The 15,614-nt window shown below is 42.3% G+C and overlaps 1 protein-coding gene across 4 annotated transcripts in view; it reads left to right on the forward strand.

The window, feature by feature from the left end:
- LDLRAD3 (low density lipoprotein receptor class A domain containing 3) overlaps window positions 1–15,614 on the forward strand; it is a 272,832-nt gene that overhangs the window by 99,194 nt on the left and 158,024 nt on the right. For all 4 annotated transcript variants that reach the window (XM_069091439.1, XM_069091435.1, XM_069091438.1 and 1 more), the window contains exon 2: window positions 2,903–3,049. In XM_069091439.1, the coding sequence (XP_068947540.1) occupies window positions 2,903–3,049 (147 nt within the window). The remainder of the gene's footprint in view (window positions 1–2,902; window positions 3,050–15,614) is intronic.

Raw genomic sequence — 15,614 nt, forward strand, 5'->3', positions numbered from 1 at the left:
AAAAAATTGTGTTTAAAAACATTTATTTTTCAGAGAAGGAGGTCTATAGGCTTCACTAGGCCCCATAAGGGAGGTGTCCAAGACCCAGAACAGGTTAAGCATCCTTACTCTGATTCATTAGTCCTTTATCTGTATCCAACAGGGCTTTAGAAATCCAATGGCCAGTTACATGGTCCCAAGGCTAGAAGATAGCATAATAGCATGTGATTACTGCTCATTTTAGGTCTGAATGTGCCTCTTTCTTGTGTTGGCTGGGGCTGGGGAGAGAGAGAGTCCTTTAACAGTGACCCCTTTGGCTGGTTGGTTTGATGATATGAACAAATGTCTCCCATTGTGACCACTAGATTTATTTTTAAATTTCGACTGGGTCTATATTTGTCCCACTGGCATTTAAAATGCTGGAATGAACTTACTAGACTCTCCTTTTAGTTTCTAATCTCTCAGGATATTGGAAGCTCAAGAACTAAGAGTGTTTTGTTTGATTTGGTTATCTGGTTTTGGCAGTGGTGAGGGATGGGTGGGCTACAGTGGGAAAGGAGTAAGAAGGGTTGGCTCTTATACATAAGTCTGGATAGCAAGGGAAGAATCTGAGCTAAAGGTACTTCTTCTGGGAGTCAGGCAGAAAGGCCACCAAGGAGCCAGGTACAATGATGCCGATAGACTTGGAGTCAGTAAGACCTGGGTTCAAGTCCTGCCTCAGGTACCTACTGGCTGTGTAGCCTTGGGCAAGTCCCTTAACCTTCAGGTGCCTCAGTTTTCTCATCTATAAAATGAGAATAATCATATCACTAACCTCATTGGGGTGTATAATGTTAATGGGATAAAACATCTTCCCCGACCATTAATAGGCCTCAGGTGGAGTCTATTAAAGGGAAGCTTGCTTAGGGGAGGCTTGCTTGTAGAAAGGCTTTCAACACCTTTTGCTGATTTCTAATTAGGCACTGAGTCATGAGGGTTGTAATGCCTTCTGGCTCTAAAAAGGGTATATATACTCTGAGCTTAGAATTTTGCTTTGGGTAGGGGTGGCCAGGTGGCTCAGTGAGTAAGAGCACCGGCTCAAGTGTCAGGATGACCTGGGGATCAAATCGGGGCTCAGATACTCAGCACCACACCCAGAAATAACTGGCCGTGTAACTTTGAGCAAGTTACTTAACCCCAATTGCTTAAAAAAAAAAAGAATTTTGCTTTGGGGATCACTCATTGGAAGAGTGTTCTTGTTATTTGACCAGATCAGACTCTGGGTAACCATTAAGGAGCCCTCAGGCTTTGAAAAACCCAGATGCTGGTGCTTCTCTCTCTGGTAACTTTGCACGTATTGCTTTGGTCCGACGTTGGATCTCTTTGTTGATCTGTGCTAATTTCTCAGACAGTTAGAAGTTCTATCTGTTGGTTTTTATTTCTCTGCTTGTATTTTCTCTATTTTTTCATTTGAATTTTCTCTTAAGTTCAGGGTCCTGACTTTTCCCCTGAACTAGTGAATATGATTTTAAAAAGATTGTTGACTCCTTAAACAGCTTTCTTTCCTAGCAAAGCAGGTCTAAGAACCTGTGCTAGCAGCCGTCCTGGGTATGCCAGTGTGGTTGCCACTACAGGTTGTTGTGAGGACCAAATAATATTATGTATGTAATGTGATTTGAAAACCTTGAAGAATCATATGAAACAACAGCTAACAGTTTGAGCTTTCCTGTAATGAAATGGGATACTTGCCTCATAAAGTAGTGAGTGTCCTGGAATCAGAAATGTTCAGAAGATGAATGCTCACTAGTCAGGGACCTTGTAAAAGAAGTCCTACTTAAGGTCGAGGTGGGACCATATGACCATGAGGGTCCTTCCAACCCAAGATTCTGTGGACTCTCTTGGGTTAGGAGCCACAGCCCTGGGGGCAGTTCAGGAGCAGGCAGATGTTTAAGCACTTTGAAAGCAGGATGGTGGTAGATAAAGAACTCTGGACTTGCATTTAGGAGCAGTCTGAAGTTGGCATTTAAAGCCCTTCACAATCTGGCTCCAGCCTGCCTTTCCTGCTACCTCTGATGCTTAGAATTCGCAACTTCCATCAAGGCTTAACTCATATACTATGTCCTCCAGAAATCCCATTCTGGTCTTTGCAGCTTCTTACTGACTCCAACTGCCAAGGATCTGATTATCCATTTCTCTATCACATCTTCTTCCTCCATTCAAATGTAGACACTTTGAGAACAGGGTCTATTTTTTGTTTTATTTGTGTATCTCTGGAGTCTACCACAGTAGGTTCTTAATAAATGCGCGTTCACTTAGTATCTTGAACACAGTAGGGGCTTAATAAATGTTTGAATTGGTTTGATGTTCAAATCCCATTTCTGACACTTAATAGTTATATTCCCATGGGCCAGTCACTTCCCATCTCTTTGCCTCAGTTGTGTAAAATAGGAACAATATTACTCTAATGCTCACCTTGAGTTTTCATTGTTAGGATCTAATGCAATGAATGCCGTAAAGTATTTTGTAAGTCTTAAAGGAGGGCTATCATCAGACATCAGGAATCTGTGGGTAACCCCTTCCCCATACAATAATCAGCCACTCATGATGGCTGTTTTAAAAAATGTTGATTTTTCACTAACTCCTGCCAAGGAATGGAATTAATGTGCCTCATGAATGAAAAGCAGTAGATTTGAATGGAGTGCTGTCTCTCTTTCTTCTCTCTCTTCCTCTCTTCTCTCTCTCCCTCTCTTTCTCTCCTTCCCCCTTTCTCTCTTCTCTTTCTCCCTCTTTCTCTTCTTTACCCCTGTCTTTTTCTCTTCTCTCTTTCCCTCTCTTTCTCTTCCTTCCCCTTTTCTTTCTTCTCTCTCTCCCTCCCTCTCTTTCTCTTCCTTCCCCCTTTCTTTCTCCCTTTTAAAAAGTCTCTTCTCTCTTTCCCCTCCCACAGAGAGCCAGCTGTTGCCTGGGAATAACTCCACCAATGAGTGTAACATTCCGGGAAACTTCATGTGCACCAATGGACGTTGCATCCCTGGGGCGTGGCAGTGTGATGGGCTACCGGACTGCTTTGATGAGAGCGATGAGAAGGAATGCCGTGAGTGTCACAGCCTGTCTTCTCTTTGATGAAGGGCGATCCAGAACCCCTTTCCCCCAATATTAGGGTCATGGGTTTTGGAACTGAAGACCCAAGACCCCATTGTCTCCCCTCTTCAGAACGTTAACGTCTTACGAGTGGGGATTGTTCATTATTTGCTCTTGTATGCCCAGCACAACTCTTGCTTAACTGGAGAACACCTTCATGTTACAGAAAAACCAGGGATCAGAAAGGTTGCTTGTGACCAGATTAAGGTCACACAGGAATGGTCACAGAATCTCGGAGTGCAGGGACCTGTTTGCCAGAAGCCTCTTTTCCTCCTGCCAACAGTTTGAGGAAAAAACCAACCAGAGCTTCTGGAGAAAAGTGGGAGGCAGGAGAAGCAGGCAGAGGATGAACGATGTAGAGAATAATATTGGTCCTCTTTCCTCTCCTGATGCCATCCAGCTCCTCCCGGAGATGGGTTCTCCAAACTGTGGCCCAGATCGCAGCTACAGACTTTTCTGTGGCCTCCTAACATTTCTTTTGTTCTGGGTCATTCATTCTAAGTTCAAATCATCCAGTTCTCTGTGGTCCACATCAGAATTTCCGGACATTTAGGTCAGGGTTTCCAATCTGGGATTATGGATTCCCCCAGAGGATCTGAGAAGGGGTATCTAGGGAACATTTGGCAAATAACTCCATTTCCCTATTGAAATTAATTGATCTCTTTATTTTATTTCTTATGTGCAGATGCATGATAAATTATAGAATTTATTTCCTCACATAGTTAATTGGGGATACAGGAAGATCTACTAAAAGCTAAGGGATATGGGAAGTAAGAAAAGTTGGGAACCTTAGATGTAGGTGAAATCTTTTTTCAGTTACCCCTGAAGGCTTGCAGATAGCACATAAGCTTGACTGCTTGGGAAATGTAGTATGAGGGCCAATTACATTTACTTTTTTGTGAACTTAGAGATCTATCTGTGAATCCCTCTCTGAGCCTCATTTTCCTAAGCTTTAAAATGGGGTAAAAATACTGGGTTTCTCTAAGTAAAGTGTTTTGTCAAACTTAAAATAGTCTAAAAAGATATTAGCTTTTACCTTTTTTTTTAATGAAAATTTGCCATGTGACCTTGGGCAAGTCACTTAACCCCAATTGCCCCTCAAAAAAAAAATAAAATGAAAATTTAGGGTCATTGATCCAAAGCAAGAATAGACTTATGAGTCCATGTGAGTCACAGTGAAAACTGTGAATTGGTTTCCTGACCTGTAAATTAAAGGAGTTAGACCAATTCATCCCTAAGATCCTTTCTATTTTATGATTTTATATCATTTATGGAGTGAGTACTTCCAAAGCTGGTACACTTTTTTCATTGTGGTAACCAAGTGAGATAAGCATGAAAATTGTCAAAAAAATAATGTGCCAGTAGACTTAGGTCCAACAAAGCCATGGATATCCTCCCCCACCTTCCCCAAGCAGAGGCTAGGAGGCCTATTATTGGGGATGATATAGAACAGTCCCTGGTCATAGACTAGATGACCTTCAAGGTCTCTTCCAATTATATTCTGTGACCTTCATAAAACCCTGGTGAAGTCCAGTATGCTTGCACCCCTTAGTGCCCCGTGAGGTAAAGGCAAGATAGGTTGAGAAACAACTTGAAGAAAAGAGTGTGAGAGAATCATGGCACAGCTTTGCTTTGGGATCAATTGCCTGGTCCTTATGTCATCAGTTTTTCCCTGATCTCCTCCTAAGAGGGGTTTGGTTGGCATTTACCAAGCACCTTTGGGCTGTGGTTTTCAGAATCAGTGAATGGAATCCCACAACCCCATGGGAAGGATGTTAAAGACAAATCCACCCATAGACAGGGAAATGTTTAGATCTAAAAATGCCTCATGATTTCTCCAACAAATAGTGTCTAATGTTTATTGTGCATAGAGTCTTTTGCAAGATCTCGAGAGCACTGGAAGGATGAATAAAACCAAGTCCTTGCTCTTAGTCAACTTACAGTCTAACTGGGAAGAATGGAAGAATAAAAAACCATTTGGAAAGGACTTAGTATTTGCCAAGCATTGTTCTAAGTGCTGAGAGTACAAACACAAAAAACAAAAATTGGTGCTTATATTCTGTTGGGAGAAACACACTTAGTGGAGTGGTGGTCAAAGGGAGACTCTGGTTCAGAAAGTTAGAGGGATGGTGGGTGGGGGCCTAGTGGAGTCTATTGACAATACTCCTTCAAGGAGCAGTGAATGAGGGAGGTCCTGATCCAGCACCGGAGCACAGTGGGAAGGGTACTGGTTGCCTTCAGGGCTGAAGGTAAGGAGGCTGTTTCAGTGGAAGAGGTGCCCAGAGAGGAGAAAGGGAAGTGAAGCATGTCTGGGGCCTTCCTGGAATAGTGTTTTGGGAGAGGCAGTCAGGAGAGAGAGACTGTGGTCTCTGGTGTGGGCTGGGAAACATTTAGAAAGGAGGTCATAGAGAGGGAGAAGGACAGAGAGGAAGATAAATATAATAAGTGGTCAAGTGTGATAACCAATCAGTAAGCATCATTAAGCAATTTACTATGTGCCGGGAATGGGGGATTAAAAAAATAAAAGTTTTTACTCTTCTGTCGAAGGAGCCAACATGTACCTGTATAAGCATATGCAAAATTAGTGTAACATTATATTGGGAGAAAGCACTCGCATTTAGGGGGATCAAAAAAGGCTTTATGTAAATGGTGATTTATGCAAAAGACAAGTACAAAGCAGACTTTGTAAGAGTTCAGAAGAGTGGGAGATTTTGGCCCAGGATATCAGGGAAAGTTTTGTGAGGAAAAAGCAAAGAACCTTGGAGAATGGCTTGTGTTTCAGCAGTTTTACATTGGAGGTGGGGGGAGGTTTGAGTATATTCCAAGCATGAACAAAAGCACCCCAGCATGAAAATTCAATTCAGTGAGCCTTCTGGGAAGGCTGAAACATAGGGATAACATAGAGAGCAGTGGGGGAGATAAGACTGAAAAGGAAAGTTGGCCCTGTGAATGCCAGCCTCTAAGGTGTTAGGACTTCAGTAGGAAGTATCTGGGTGGTGCAGTGGATGGAGGGCTGGGCCTGGAGTCAGAAAGACTCATCTTCCTGAGTTCAAATCTGGCCTTGCTCTTACTAGCTGTGTGACCCTGGGTAAGTCACTTAACCCTGTTTGCCTCAGTTTCCTCATCTGTAAAATGAGCTGGAGAAGGAAATGGCAAACCACTCCAGTATCTTTGCCAAGAAAATCCAAAACAGGGTCACAGAGTGTCAGACACAACTGAATGACAACTTAACAGGCAGTCATGACTCCAGAGCCCAACTCTCCATTTACAAAATGCCTCTCAGAGTCATAGTTGCCTTCAATAGAGCCAACTGAAATCTTTAAAACCTGCTCCTGGGCTATTCTTAGCTGATTCTGACACTCACAGTACATCATTGGGCAAGTCACTATCTAAGCCTCATTTTCTTCAATTATAAAATGGAGTAAAAATACTGGGTTGTTCCCAATAAAGTTTTTTGTCAAATTTAAAATACTGTAGGAAATAATAGCCCGTACCATTGTTCTCAAATTTAGGGTCAAAGCCAGAATCCATCTAGTTCAACTGCCTTGTTTTACAGATCAGGAAACAGATAGTAGATGTCCAATATGGAAGTTGAATCCAAGTCTTTATTTTTTTTGTAATTTTTTTTTTGGAGGGCAATTGGGGTTAAGTGACTTGCTCAAGGTCACACGGCTAGTTTGTGTGTGTGTGTGTTAAGTGTCTGAGGCCGGATCCGATCCCAGGTGCTCCTGACTCTAGGGCTGGTGCTCTATTCACTATGCCACCTAGCCACCCCTCCAAGTCTTTATTTTTTTTTTAGGCCATCAGAATCACAGAGTAAGTATCTGAGGTCACATTTGAACTCAGGTCCTCCTAACTCCAGGGCTTGTGCCCTATCCACTGCACCACCTGGCTGCCCCACTAAGTTCAGTGTCAATAGCAGTCACTTCACTGTGCTAGACTGCCTGTGAATTTCTCCTTTCTTCCCTGAAGGAGATAGTAGCTAAGCCATATTAGGCTCCTGTGCCTTTTGACTATAGAGAGTGATGAATCTGTTTTCTTTGGTGTGGGTCTTCCCTACACATCATAGCCAGCAAGCTTCCCATGCTTTAGTAGGTATTCTTAACCTAGGGTCAGTGGGCTCAGATATTTGCATAACCATGACAGGTGTTACAGATATCTTGACATATTGTTTATACTCATTGCTACTTTGAAATTAATGATTTAGGCCTTCCACTGGATCTATGACTAAATCACAGACTTGTGTTTTTAAAAATATTTTGATAACTGTATTTCAATATAATTGGTTTCCTTTGTAATTTTGTGTATTTTATTCTATACATTTGAAAGCATTATTCTGAAGTAGGATCTGTAGACTTCATCAGACTGCCAAAGGGATCCACATACTTATCAGTCTCTATTTTATTAGTGCTTTACTTATATCCATAGGTGGTCTTTGTCAATTTTGGAATTATTATAGAAAAAAAAAGAACGTCAGCTGGTGATCAGCCAACCCTTGACAATGAGTCTTTCCATGCTTAGCTGGGCTGCCAGAGGGGTGAAAGACATGAGACCTATGACTAAGGCCTTCCTCAAACCCTTTCCTGCTAGGGTGGAATCATAAGAACACACACACTTATTGGCATAACCTTCCAAAACCCAGGGTCGACCCGATAGCACACTGGGTATCAAAGGAAGACTTCAGCCAGGGGAAATTCCCACACTGTTGGATCTGTCAAAAGTGGGATTTAAACCCAAGATTCCTATGATCCTTTTTGAAGGAATGCCGGGATAGGAATATGCCTTTCATCTTCCTTATTTAAAGCCAAAAAAAGAAAACACATTGTAACAGGACTGGAAAAAACCCGAAGTTATCCCAAGTCTTTGTTAAGGAGCCCCATTCATGGACTTCAATGGTTTTTTTTCTTCCCAACTCAAAACTCAGTTGTGAGAAGCTTCCCTTTCCAGGGAAGTCTGAAGCTATTTGAGGCTTGTCTCTCCCTTGTCAGAATGCCTTGTAACGGTTTCAGTTCAGTTGATAGAGCTGACAATTACTTCCCTGCTTGGATGCCGCTATGTTGCTAATCTGGCCTGACTCTCCGCCTTTCTAAGAGCAGAGTCCCTGGTTTCTACTCAGGGAAAAGGACTCCCTGGTTTGGGCCAGTTTTCCAGATGTTGTTTGTTGTTTTTTGTTTTCTGTTTATTATGTGTGTGTGGTTTTTTACCACCAGATTTTGATAAGTTGAATGAAAGAATGAATGAAAAAGCATTTAATAAGCACTTATTATGTGCCATCAGTATACTTTGAGTTGAGGATTTAAATATAGAAAACCAACATAGTCCGCTCCAAGAACTCTCCTCATCCTTTCCACTGATAGCCAATAAATTCAAGACAATACAAAGGCACTTTCCTTCAGAAGAATGAGGAACCAGCCTAAGGTCTCTAGGGCATTGAATAGAACTTCCCTGATGGACTTACTGAAAGAAATGCACTGGAATCAATTAATGAGTCAAATCCTTATTAAATGTCTGCTGTGTGCCTGGCACTGTGCATGAGAGAGAAGACTGGAGGGTTTGGAATCTCGAGATTAGAGAGAGCATTATACTGATGAGGTCACAGATACACTGACATTCCTCTTATAAGCATTTTTTTTTTCAAAACCATCATCATATAGAGCAAATGGGCTAATTTTGTTCTTTCCCCAGATGTTTCTTTTTGCTTGGAAGGTTGATATTTGGTTGTTATTTTCTGGGTGTGAAATAAAGGTTCTCCTGTCCCCAAGATCTCTGTTACCTTCAGTGTTTATGCAAAAGTTGGGACTGTTGCCCATATCTATGGAAACCTAGAGACAGGTTGCTTTCAAGGATTCAAAGAATAAACGCTTTAGGTGTGAACATAAGAAGCCAAAGAGTGATAAGGGAGAGGCGTGATATTAGTGGAATGAGTATTAGATAAAGAGTCAGAGGACCTGAGTTCACATTCTAGCTCTGCCACTTACTATCCCCATGACCTTTTCTGGGATCCTGGTTTCCTTATTGGTAAGAAGAGATGTTTCTATTAGATGACCTTTGAATACCTGTGATCCTCTGATCTTCTTATTTGTCTCTACCTGCCATGATTAGACTTCTGTCCATGGGAGCCCAGAGTGTTGGATGCCAGGCCATGGGTTACTTCTTGGGTAATCCTTTCTCTGACATTTTACTGTGCGACCTTGGGCAAGTAACCTTGTTAGCTCTGGAATCCTCCTTTGTCATGGTGTGTGTGTGTGTGTGTGTGTGTGTGTGCGCGCGTGTGCTTGTGTGTGCATGTGTATGCATAAGTGTGAGTGTGCGCATGTGTGTGAGTGTGTGTTTCTTTTTCTCACATCATACAGAGTACCATGAAAGAATATCGAGACACCAAAAACACTTATGCATTAATCATCTCTGCCTAGAATCAGCAAATAGCCATGGGGATAAGCTTGAAGCATGAGCCAAACCTGATTCCCACTTATCATTTGAACGTGGAACATTATATTCATATATCCACTAAGCCACATCCTTCTTCCCCGGCTTCCTGTTAGTATTGATCCCCTTCTTCTCCTCCCCAGATGTCACTCAACCATCAGGGCATCTTTTTACTCCGTGCCTTACATCCATGGCTCTTCACTGTCATGTGGTCATGAAAACACTCCTGCCTCTGTCTTCAGTTCCTAGCTGGCTTCATGCAGGCTCTTTTCGTACTTAGAGTCTTATCTAGGCTTCCCTGCCCTTCATCTCTTGGGGGCAGCTATAATTCTTCTTCATTATTCTCCTTTTCCTCTCTTTTCTCTCGCCATCCGAGTTCCCAAATAACTGGCCATCAATCCTAAGAATGCAGCCACATCTTCTGCCAGACAAGGGACAGAGAGGGAGGGAATTGGGAGTGCAACCCTCCCAGCTCAATTAGGCAGGGGATCAGACTTAATGCCTTTGGACCTGAACTGATTCGAGGCTGGGTTTTTTCCTGCTTCCCGTGTGGCCAGGACAACATCCTCCATCGAACTTTGCCTTTCTGTGAAATGAGGAGGTTGGATTAGGTGATCTCTGCAGTCCTTTCCAGACCTTTCCATGCTTTTACATCCTTCATGCTATTGAAGTACAGAAATGAGCAGAGGCATCTGCACATAAGTGAGTATATGGATAGACATCAATGTCACTTGGTAGAATGGATCGAACACAGAATCTTCATACCTTGGCTTGGCATTTAAAACTTTTTAAAACCTACCTTCAAGTCACTATTCCAGCCTTATTATACTTTATTCCTGTTCATACAGAGAAGCTAGGTGGTATGGTGGATAGAGTGCTAGCCTGGACTCAGGAAGACTCATCTTCCTGAGTTCAAATCTGTCATCAGATACTTACTAGCCGTGTGACCCTGGGCAAGTCACTTACCCCTGTTTACCTCAGTTTCCTCATATGTAAAATAAGCTAGAAAAGGAAATGGCGAACCACTGCAAGTATCTCTGCCAAGAAAACCCCAAAAGGGGTCATGAAGAGTTGGATACATGAAAAATGACTGAACAACATGTGCTGGGCATTATTCTGAGGGCCGGGGATACAAAGAAAGGGCCTTACCCTTACAGAGCCCCATTATAGCCACCCTGTAAGTTAGATGCCATTGTTGTCCCCATTTTCCAGATGAGGAAACTGTGGCTGAACCTAATGTCTGAGGGAGAGTTCACACTTGAATCTTCTGACTGGAAGGCCAGTACTCCATCTGTCTTGTAAAAGGACATTCTTAACCAAGTATAGATTGGTGTGCTTGGCCTCTGAGGACTGTTCCAGTGCCAGTATTCTGAGATTGTGCTTTATCGCAGACAATTTGAGAACTGGTGATCCAGAAACACGTCTTCCTTGGCTGCGCTCCCGTCCCCCTCCATGTCTAGAGGAGGACCCGCTCAATTAGTCCAAGAGCTAATGGGAGATTTCCCTAACAAAGGAAGCCACATTGGTTTGTGGAACTTAGGGCACTGTCTATTAAGAAAGAGGAAAGGTTAGGAGAAGTAAAAATCCCTGTCTTTTTTATCTAAAGCGTCTTTTTTGAGCTGGGTATCTCTGCTTTGTTTGCTGGGTTTTCCACTGGGCCCAGTGGGTCTCGTTCCTTTTCCTAGTGCCCGGCTCCATGCAGTGGACAATTAAGCACATAAGTGGTTTTTGATGATGATGAGAGTTTGCTTCAGCATATTAAAAAATGCACAACTAACTTGATGTATGCTCCAGCCTCCATCTCTCCTCCTCTGTGCTGCCCCACCTTCCAGTCCCATCACCTTCACTGCGCCTCCATCATGTCCTTACAGTGGGAAAGTGCCTCAGTTTCTCTCTTTCCAGTCTTTGGTGTTTGGGGTTTGATATCAGGTTTGAACACTGAGGAAAAATGAGAATAAAATCGCCAAATGGACAGCTCAGACCCCTATCCCTACCCCCTAAATTCAACAAAGCCTGAATTAACCAGAATCTGGCTAATTGGAACTCTGCATTAGCTGGAAGATTTGTTCTTTTTCCTATTCTTCATTCTTAAGACTGACAGCTCATGAGAAAATAAACATTTCTGAGGGTTCATTGGAAAATCAAGGCAGTGTGTCCATTTTGCTATGGATTAAATATACCAGGCACTGCACTAGATGCTTTCCATTATGGATCTTGCATTCTATCAGTGCTCATCTGAGAGTCAATCAATCAACAACCTCCTTGAAGGCAAGGAATGTTTCCATTTTGGTTTTTCATCCCCAACACCTATCATGGCAGCTAGCAGACAGTAGCAACTTAATCATTTCTTGTTAATTTATAGTATCAAAGAGTCCTAACTTTAGAGTTAGAAGGAATCTTCAGAGTTATCTAGTCTAACACCCTCATTTTCAGATGACGAGACCAAGACCTGTTGATTGAATTAATCGATTGAGTGATGAATTTCTTTCAAAGACCTTATATTCTCCAGAGGATGATGAAATATGTACACAGATAAATAAATCCAAGGGATTTTGAGAAAGGCAAGAACATGAAAAATTTGTATGGGTAGTGGAAAATCAAGGAGGGCTTCATGGAGGAAGGAGTTGGCACCTTATAGACCAATATTGGATATATCCTTATGTCCATACATGTATGTGCATGTATGTTATACATGTATATGTACACATGATGTGTATATATGTGTATGTATTCAACAAGAGTATATATAACACATTATATATACACACATATATACATACACACATACACACACTCTTATTGAATATACAAATGCCTATGTATCCCTAGATGATCAGCATCTTGAGGACAGACTCTAAAACTATTTTGGATTCTGTACTATGCCTATGGTTGTTGGCACATAGCTAGGAACCAAGCCATACCATCGAGAAAATCTCTTCTAATCCCATCCATTCCCAGAGATCATGGAAGAAGGTTCATACCACCAGAGAAAGGTAAATATGTCTGGAGGACCCATTTTCGACTTGTTCTCCATTGACAAAGTACCTGACTAGGGAAGGAGGCCTTAAAGCTGACTTTTCAATGCTTACTCTAAAGAGAAGGCTAAGGAGATTAATCCCACCTCCCCCATTACTGTGGGAAATTAAATCTATGGGAAGGAGGTAGAATACCTTCAGCTCTGCCTGTTTTGAGCTCATCTGTGCCCCCCTTTGTGCATAATTGCCATTGATTGTACTGGATTAGGTAGTTTCTAATCCAGTCCAATGGGATCCACCCACTAGTGAAATCCAAAAGGTCAGCAGTTTGTCTTGATGATTAAAATTAAAGTCACTCCTACAATCTGCCCTCAAAAAGTTCATCACTGGCCCCCCAGAACAGCCATCTTCCTAGGCATTTAGGTGGCCCTGTGGAGAGAGCTCCACATCTGGAGTCAAGAAGACCTGAGTTCAAATCCTGCCTCACATGCTTACTAGCTGTGTGACCATGGGCAAGTCACTTAACCCCTGTTGTCCCGGGGTTCCTCATCAGAAGCCCTGTTTCCCAGGGTTGTTATGAAGATCTAACGAGTTAATATTTGTCAATCACTTTGCAAACATTAAGGCCATAGAAAAATTCTAGCTCTTCTCAGCAGCCATCTGTGGGCATTAGCGAAGCTATGAGAAGGGAGCCAGGGCCCTTCCTTTGTCCTGCCTCCCAAGCAAGAGTTGAGACTTCCCTAGCTTATGTTTACACACTCTTTCTTTCCTCTCAAAGAAGGGACGAGTCCCAGAACCTTTTCACTTTGTAATTCAGAGAATCAAAGAATTTCAGAATATAAAGGGATGGGAAATAAAGGTTTGGCTTAGATGACCTAGAGGTCCCTTCCAGCTCTGAATCCATGATTTATGGATGATCCATGGTCCTCTTAATGTCCAACTTTGAATAGAATGAATCAGAGGATCATAAGACCAAGAGGGGAAGAGAATCTGAAAAATCACAGCTGAAAGAGACCTGAGAGGCCATGCAGTCCCTCCTTCTCAGTTTGCACATGAGAAAACTGAGGCCAAGACGATGCCACACAGTAGAGCTGGGCAGACCTAGAATTTGAAGGCACTGCCAATTGAAATTAGGCCTCTCTTGACGTGGGAGAACAAAAACTATCTAACCCAGTTCAATCTGATGGGCACTGATTAAGTGTCTTATGTATACAGGGAACCATGGATGCAAAGACAAAATGTAAAACTAGAGTTCCTGTCTTCTACTGGGGAAGGGGGTGGCATACGGTATATACATGGAAAAATACACAAATAAGTATAAGTCACATGTATTATACTAGCTGTGTGACCCTGGACAAGTCACTTACCCCCAAGTTACCTCAGTTTCCTCATCTGCAAAATGAGTCAGAGGAGGAAATGGCAAATCTCTTCAGTATCTTTTCCAAGAAAACCCCAAATGGACTCGTGGAGAGTCAGAGGTGACTGATAATTTGAGGAACAGCAGAGCTTGATAATTTGAGGAACAGCAGAGCTTTCTTGTAGGGTTGCTACATGAGTTTGAAGGAGCGTAGAGGCAGAAGTGAATTGGAAATGCATTTGAGCCATGAGGGACAGCCTGCACAAAGAAGGCATGAATTTGGGAGATGGATGATGTATGGAGTGTCTTTCTCTTGAACTCTCTCCTGTACTACCCACTTTTACCTTCATCAGTTCTGGGTTCTCATTTATCTTTGAGTGTGCGTCCAAGAACTCATAGTTTACTTATCTAATACTTTGGAACAGTGATGTCAAACTCAAATCAAAAAGGATGCCTCATGCATATTGACTTAGAAAACCATTAATTAACATTATTTACGTTATATTGTATTTTTATTTATTTTGTTCATCATTTCCCATTTACATTTTAATCTGGTTTGTGACTCACAGGAGTTTTGCAGAGTTTGACAGCTCTCCCTCAGAAGGTTGGACAGATGCCTTTCCAGGTCAGTGCTAGAATCACGGTGCCATTTTGAAATGACATATTTAAAAGCCGATAATCTCAGCAGCCTTGACGCTGGCTGCATAAAGTCATCTTCTAAATCAGCTCTATTTGGTGAAGTATCAGCCATGCTCCATCTCGCCTGCCTTCCCTGCTCAGCTCCCAGAGAGCTCAGCTATTATCACAGCCACACGCTGCTTTCTCCTCAGCTGCAAGGGTAGAATCTTAATGAAACATGGCTAGGCTGGGGTTAGTGTTTGTGGGCTCTGGAACTGAGTACAGCTGAGTTCCTGGGCCCTTGTCATTCAAACACACTCCCGTTGTCAGGAATTGGCTGGAACTACTGGATGTAGGCAGTGGTAACAGGCTCCGTAATTGCTAATAAAATTTAAATAGCTACAAAATCACAGAACATCAAATTATTATTTTTTTTCCTCTAGAGCATCCGGACAAATCTTGCTGATTCGAGTTAGACTGTGACTAGGCAGACTTTTATTTTTATTTTTTATGCAGACTTGCACTTTCATCAGCAACACAGCTAGTTGTGAAGTGCCAAATGGCCTTAAAAAAAATTTCCAGGAACAGATGAGAAAATAATTTTTTTTTAAAGAAATGACTGTTATGCATTGAAATCACATAGCACATCGACCAGGAGATCTCTTTACCAGTAACATGTGACTCTTAAGATGCTTACCTACCGGATGGATTGAGGGTAGAAGAAAGGAGGCTGGGACTGGAGTCTGAAAACCTGAGTTCATGTACCAGCTTCTCTTGATTGCATGACCCTGAGAAGCCACTTCATTATGAAAAGAAGCCTGGCTTTGAAAGCAGAAGATCTGGGTTAAAATCCTGCCTGTGTGATCAAGCATATCAGTAACCCCTCTGGCCTTGGCTTCCTCCAAGAGAAAATGTGCTGAGTGGACTGAATGATCACAAAGCACCCTCCTACTCCATCTGCTGTCGTCCTATGACCTTTCTGAACCTCAATTTCTTCATCTTGAAAATGTGGATAATAACACTGCCTCCCTCACAAGGTTGATGTAAGGAGAGCCCATTTTTAGCTATGAAGCTGTATTGATTACAGTGGGAGCGTTTATTATTAATTCTCAGGACCTAGATGAGAAGGGGACAGAAGCTGG

This window comes from Petaurus breviceps, unplaced genomic scaffold, assembly GCF_028583685.1.
Source record: "Petaurus breviceps papuanus isolate PSGF00001 unplaced genomic scaffold, PetGlider_PUasm1.0 188, whole genome shotgun sequence".
NCBI classification, from domain to species: Eukaryota; Metazoa; Chordata; class Mammalia; order Diprotodontia; family Petauridae; genus Petaurus; species Petaurus breviceps.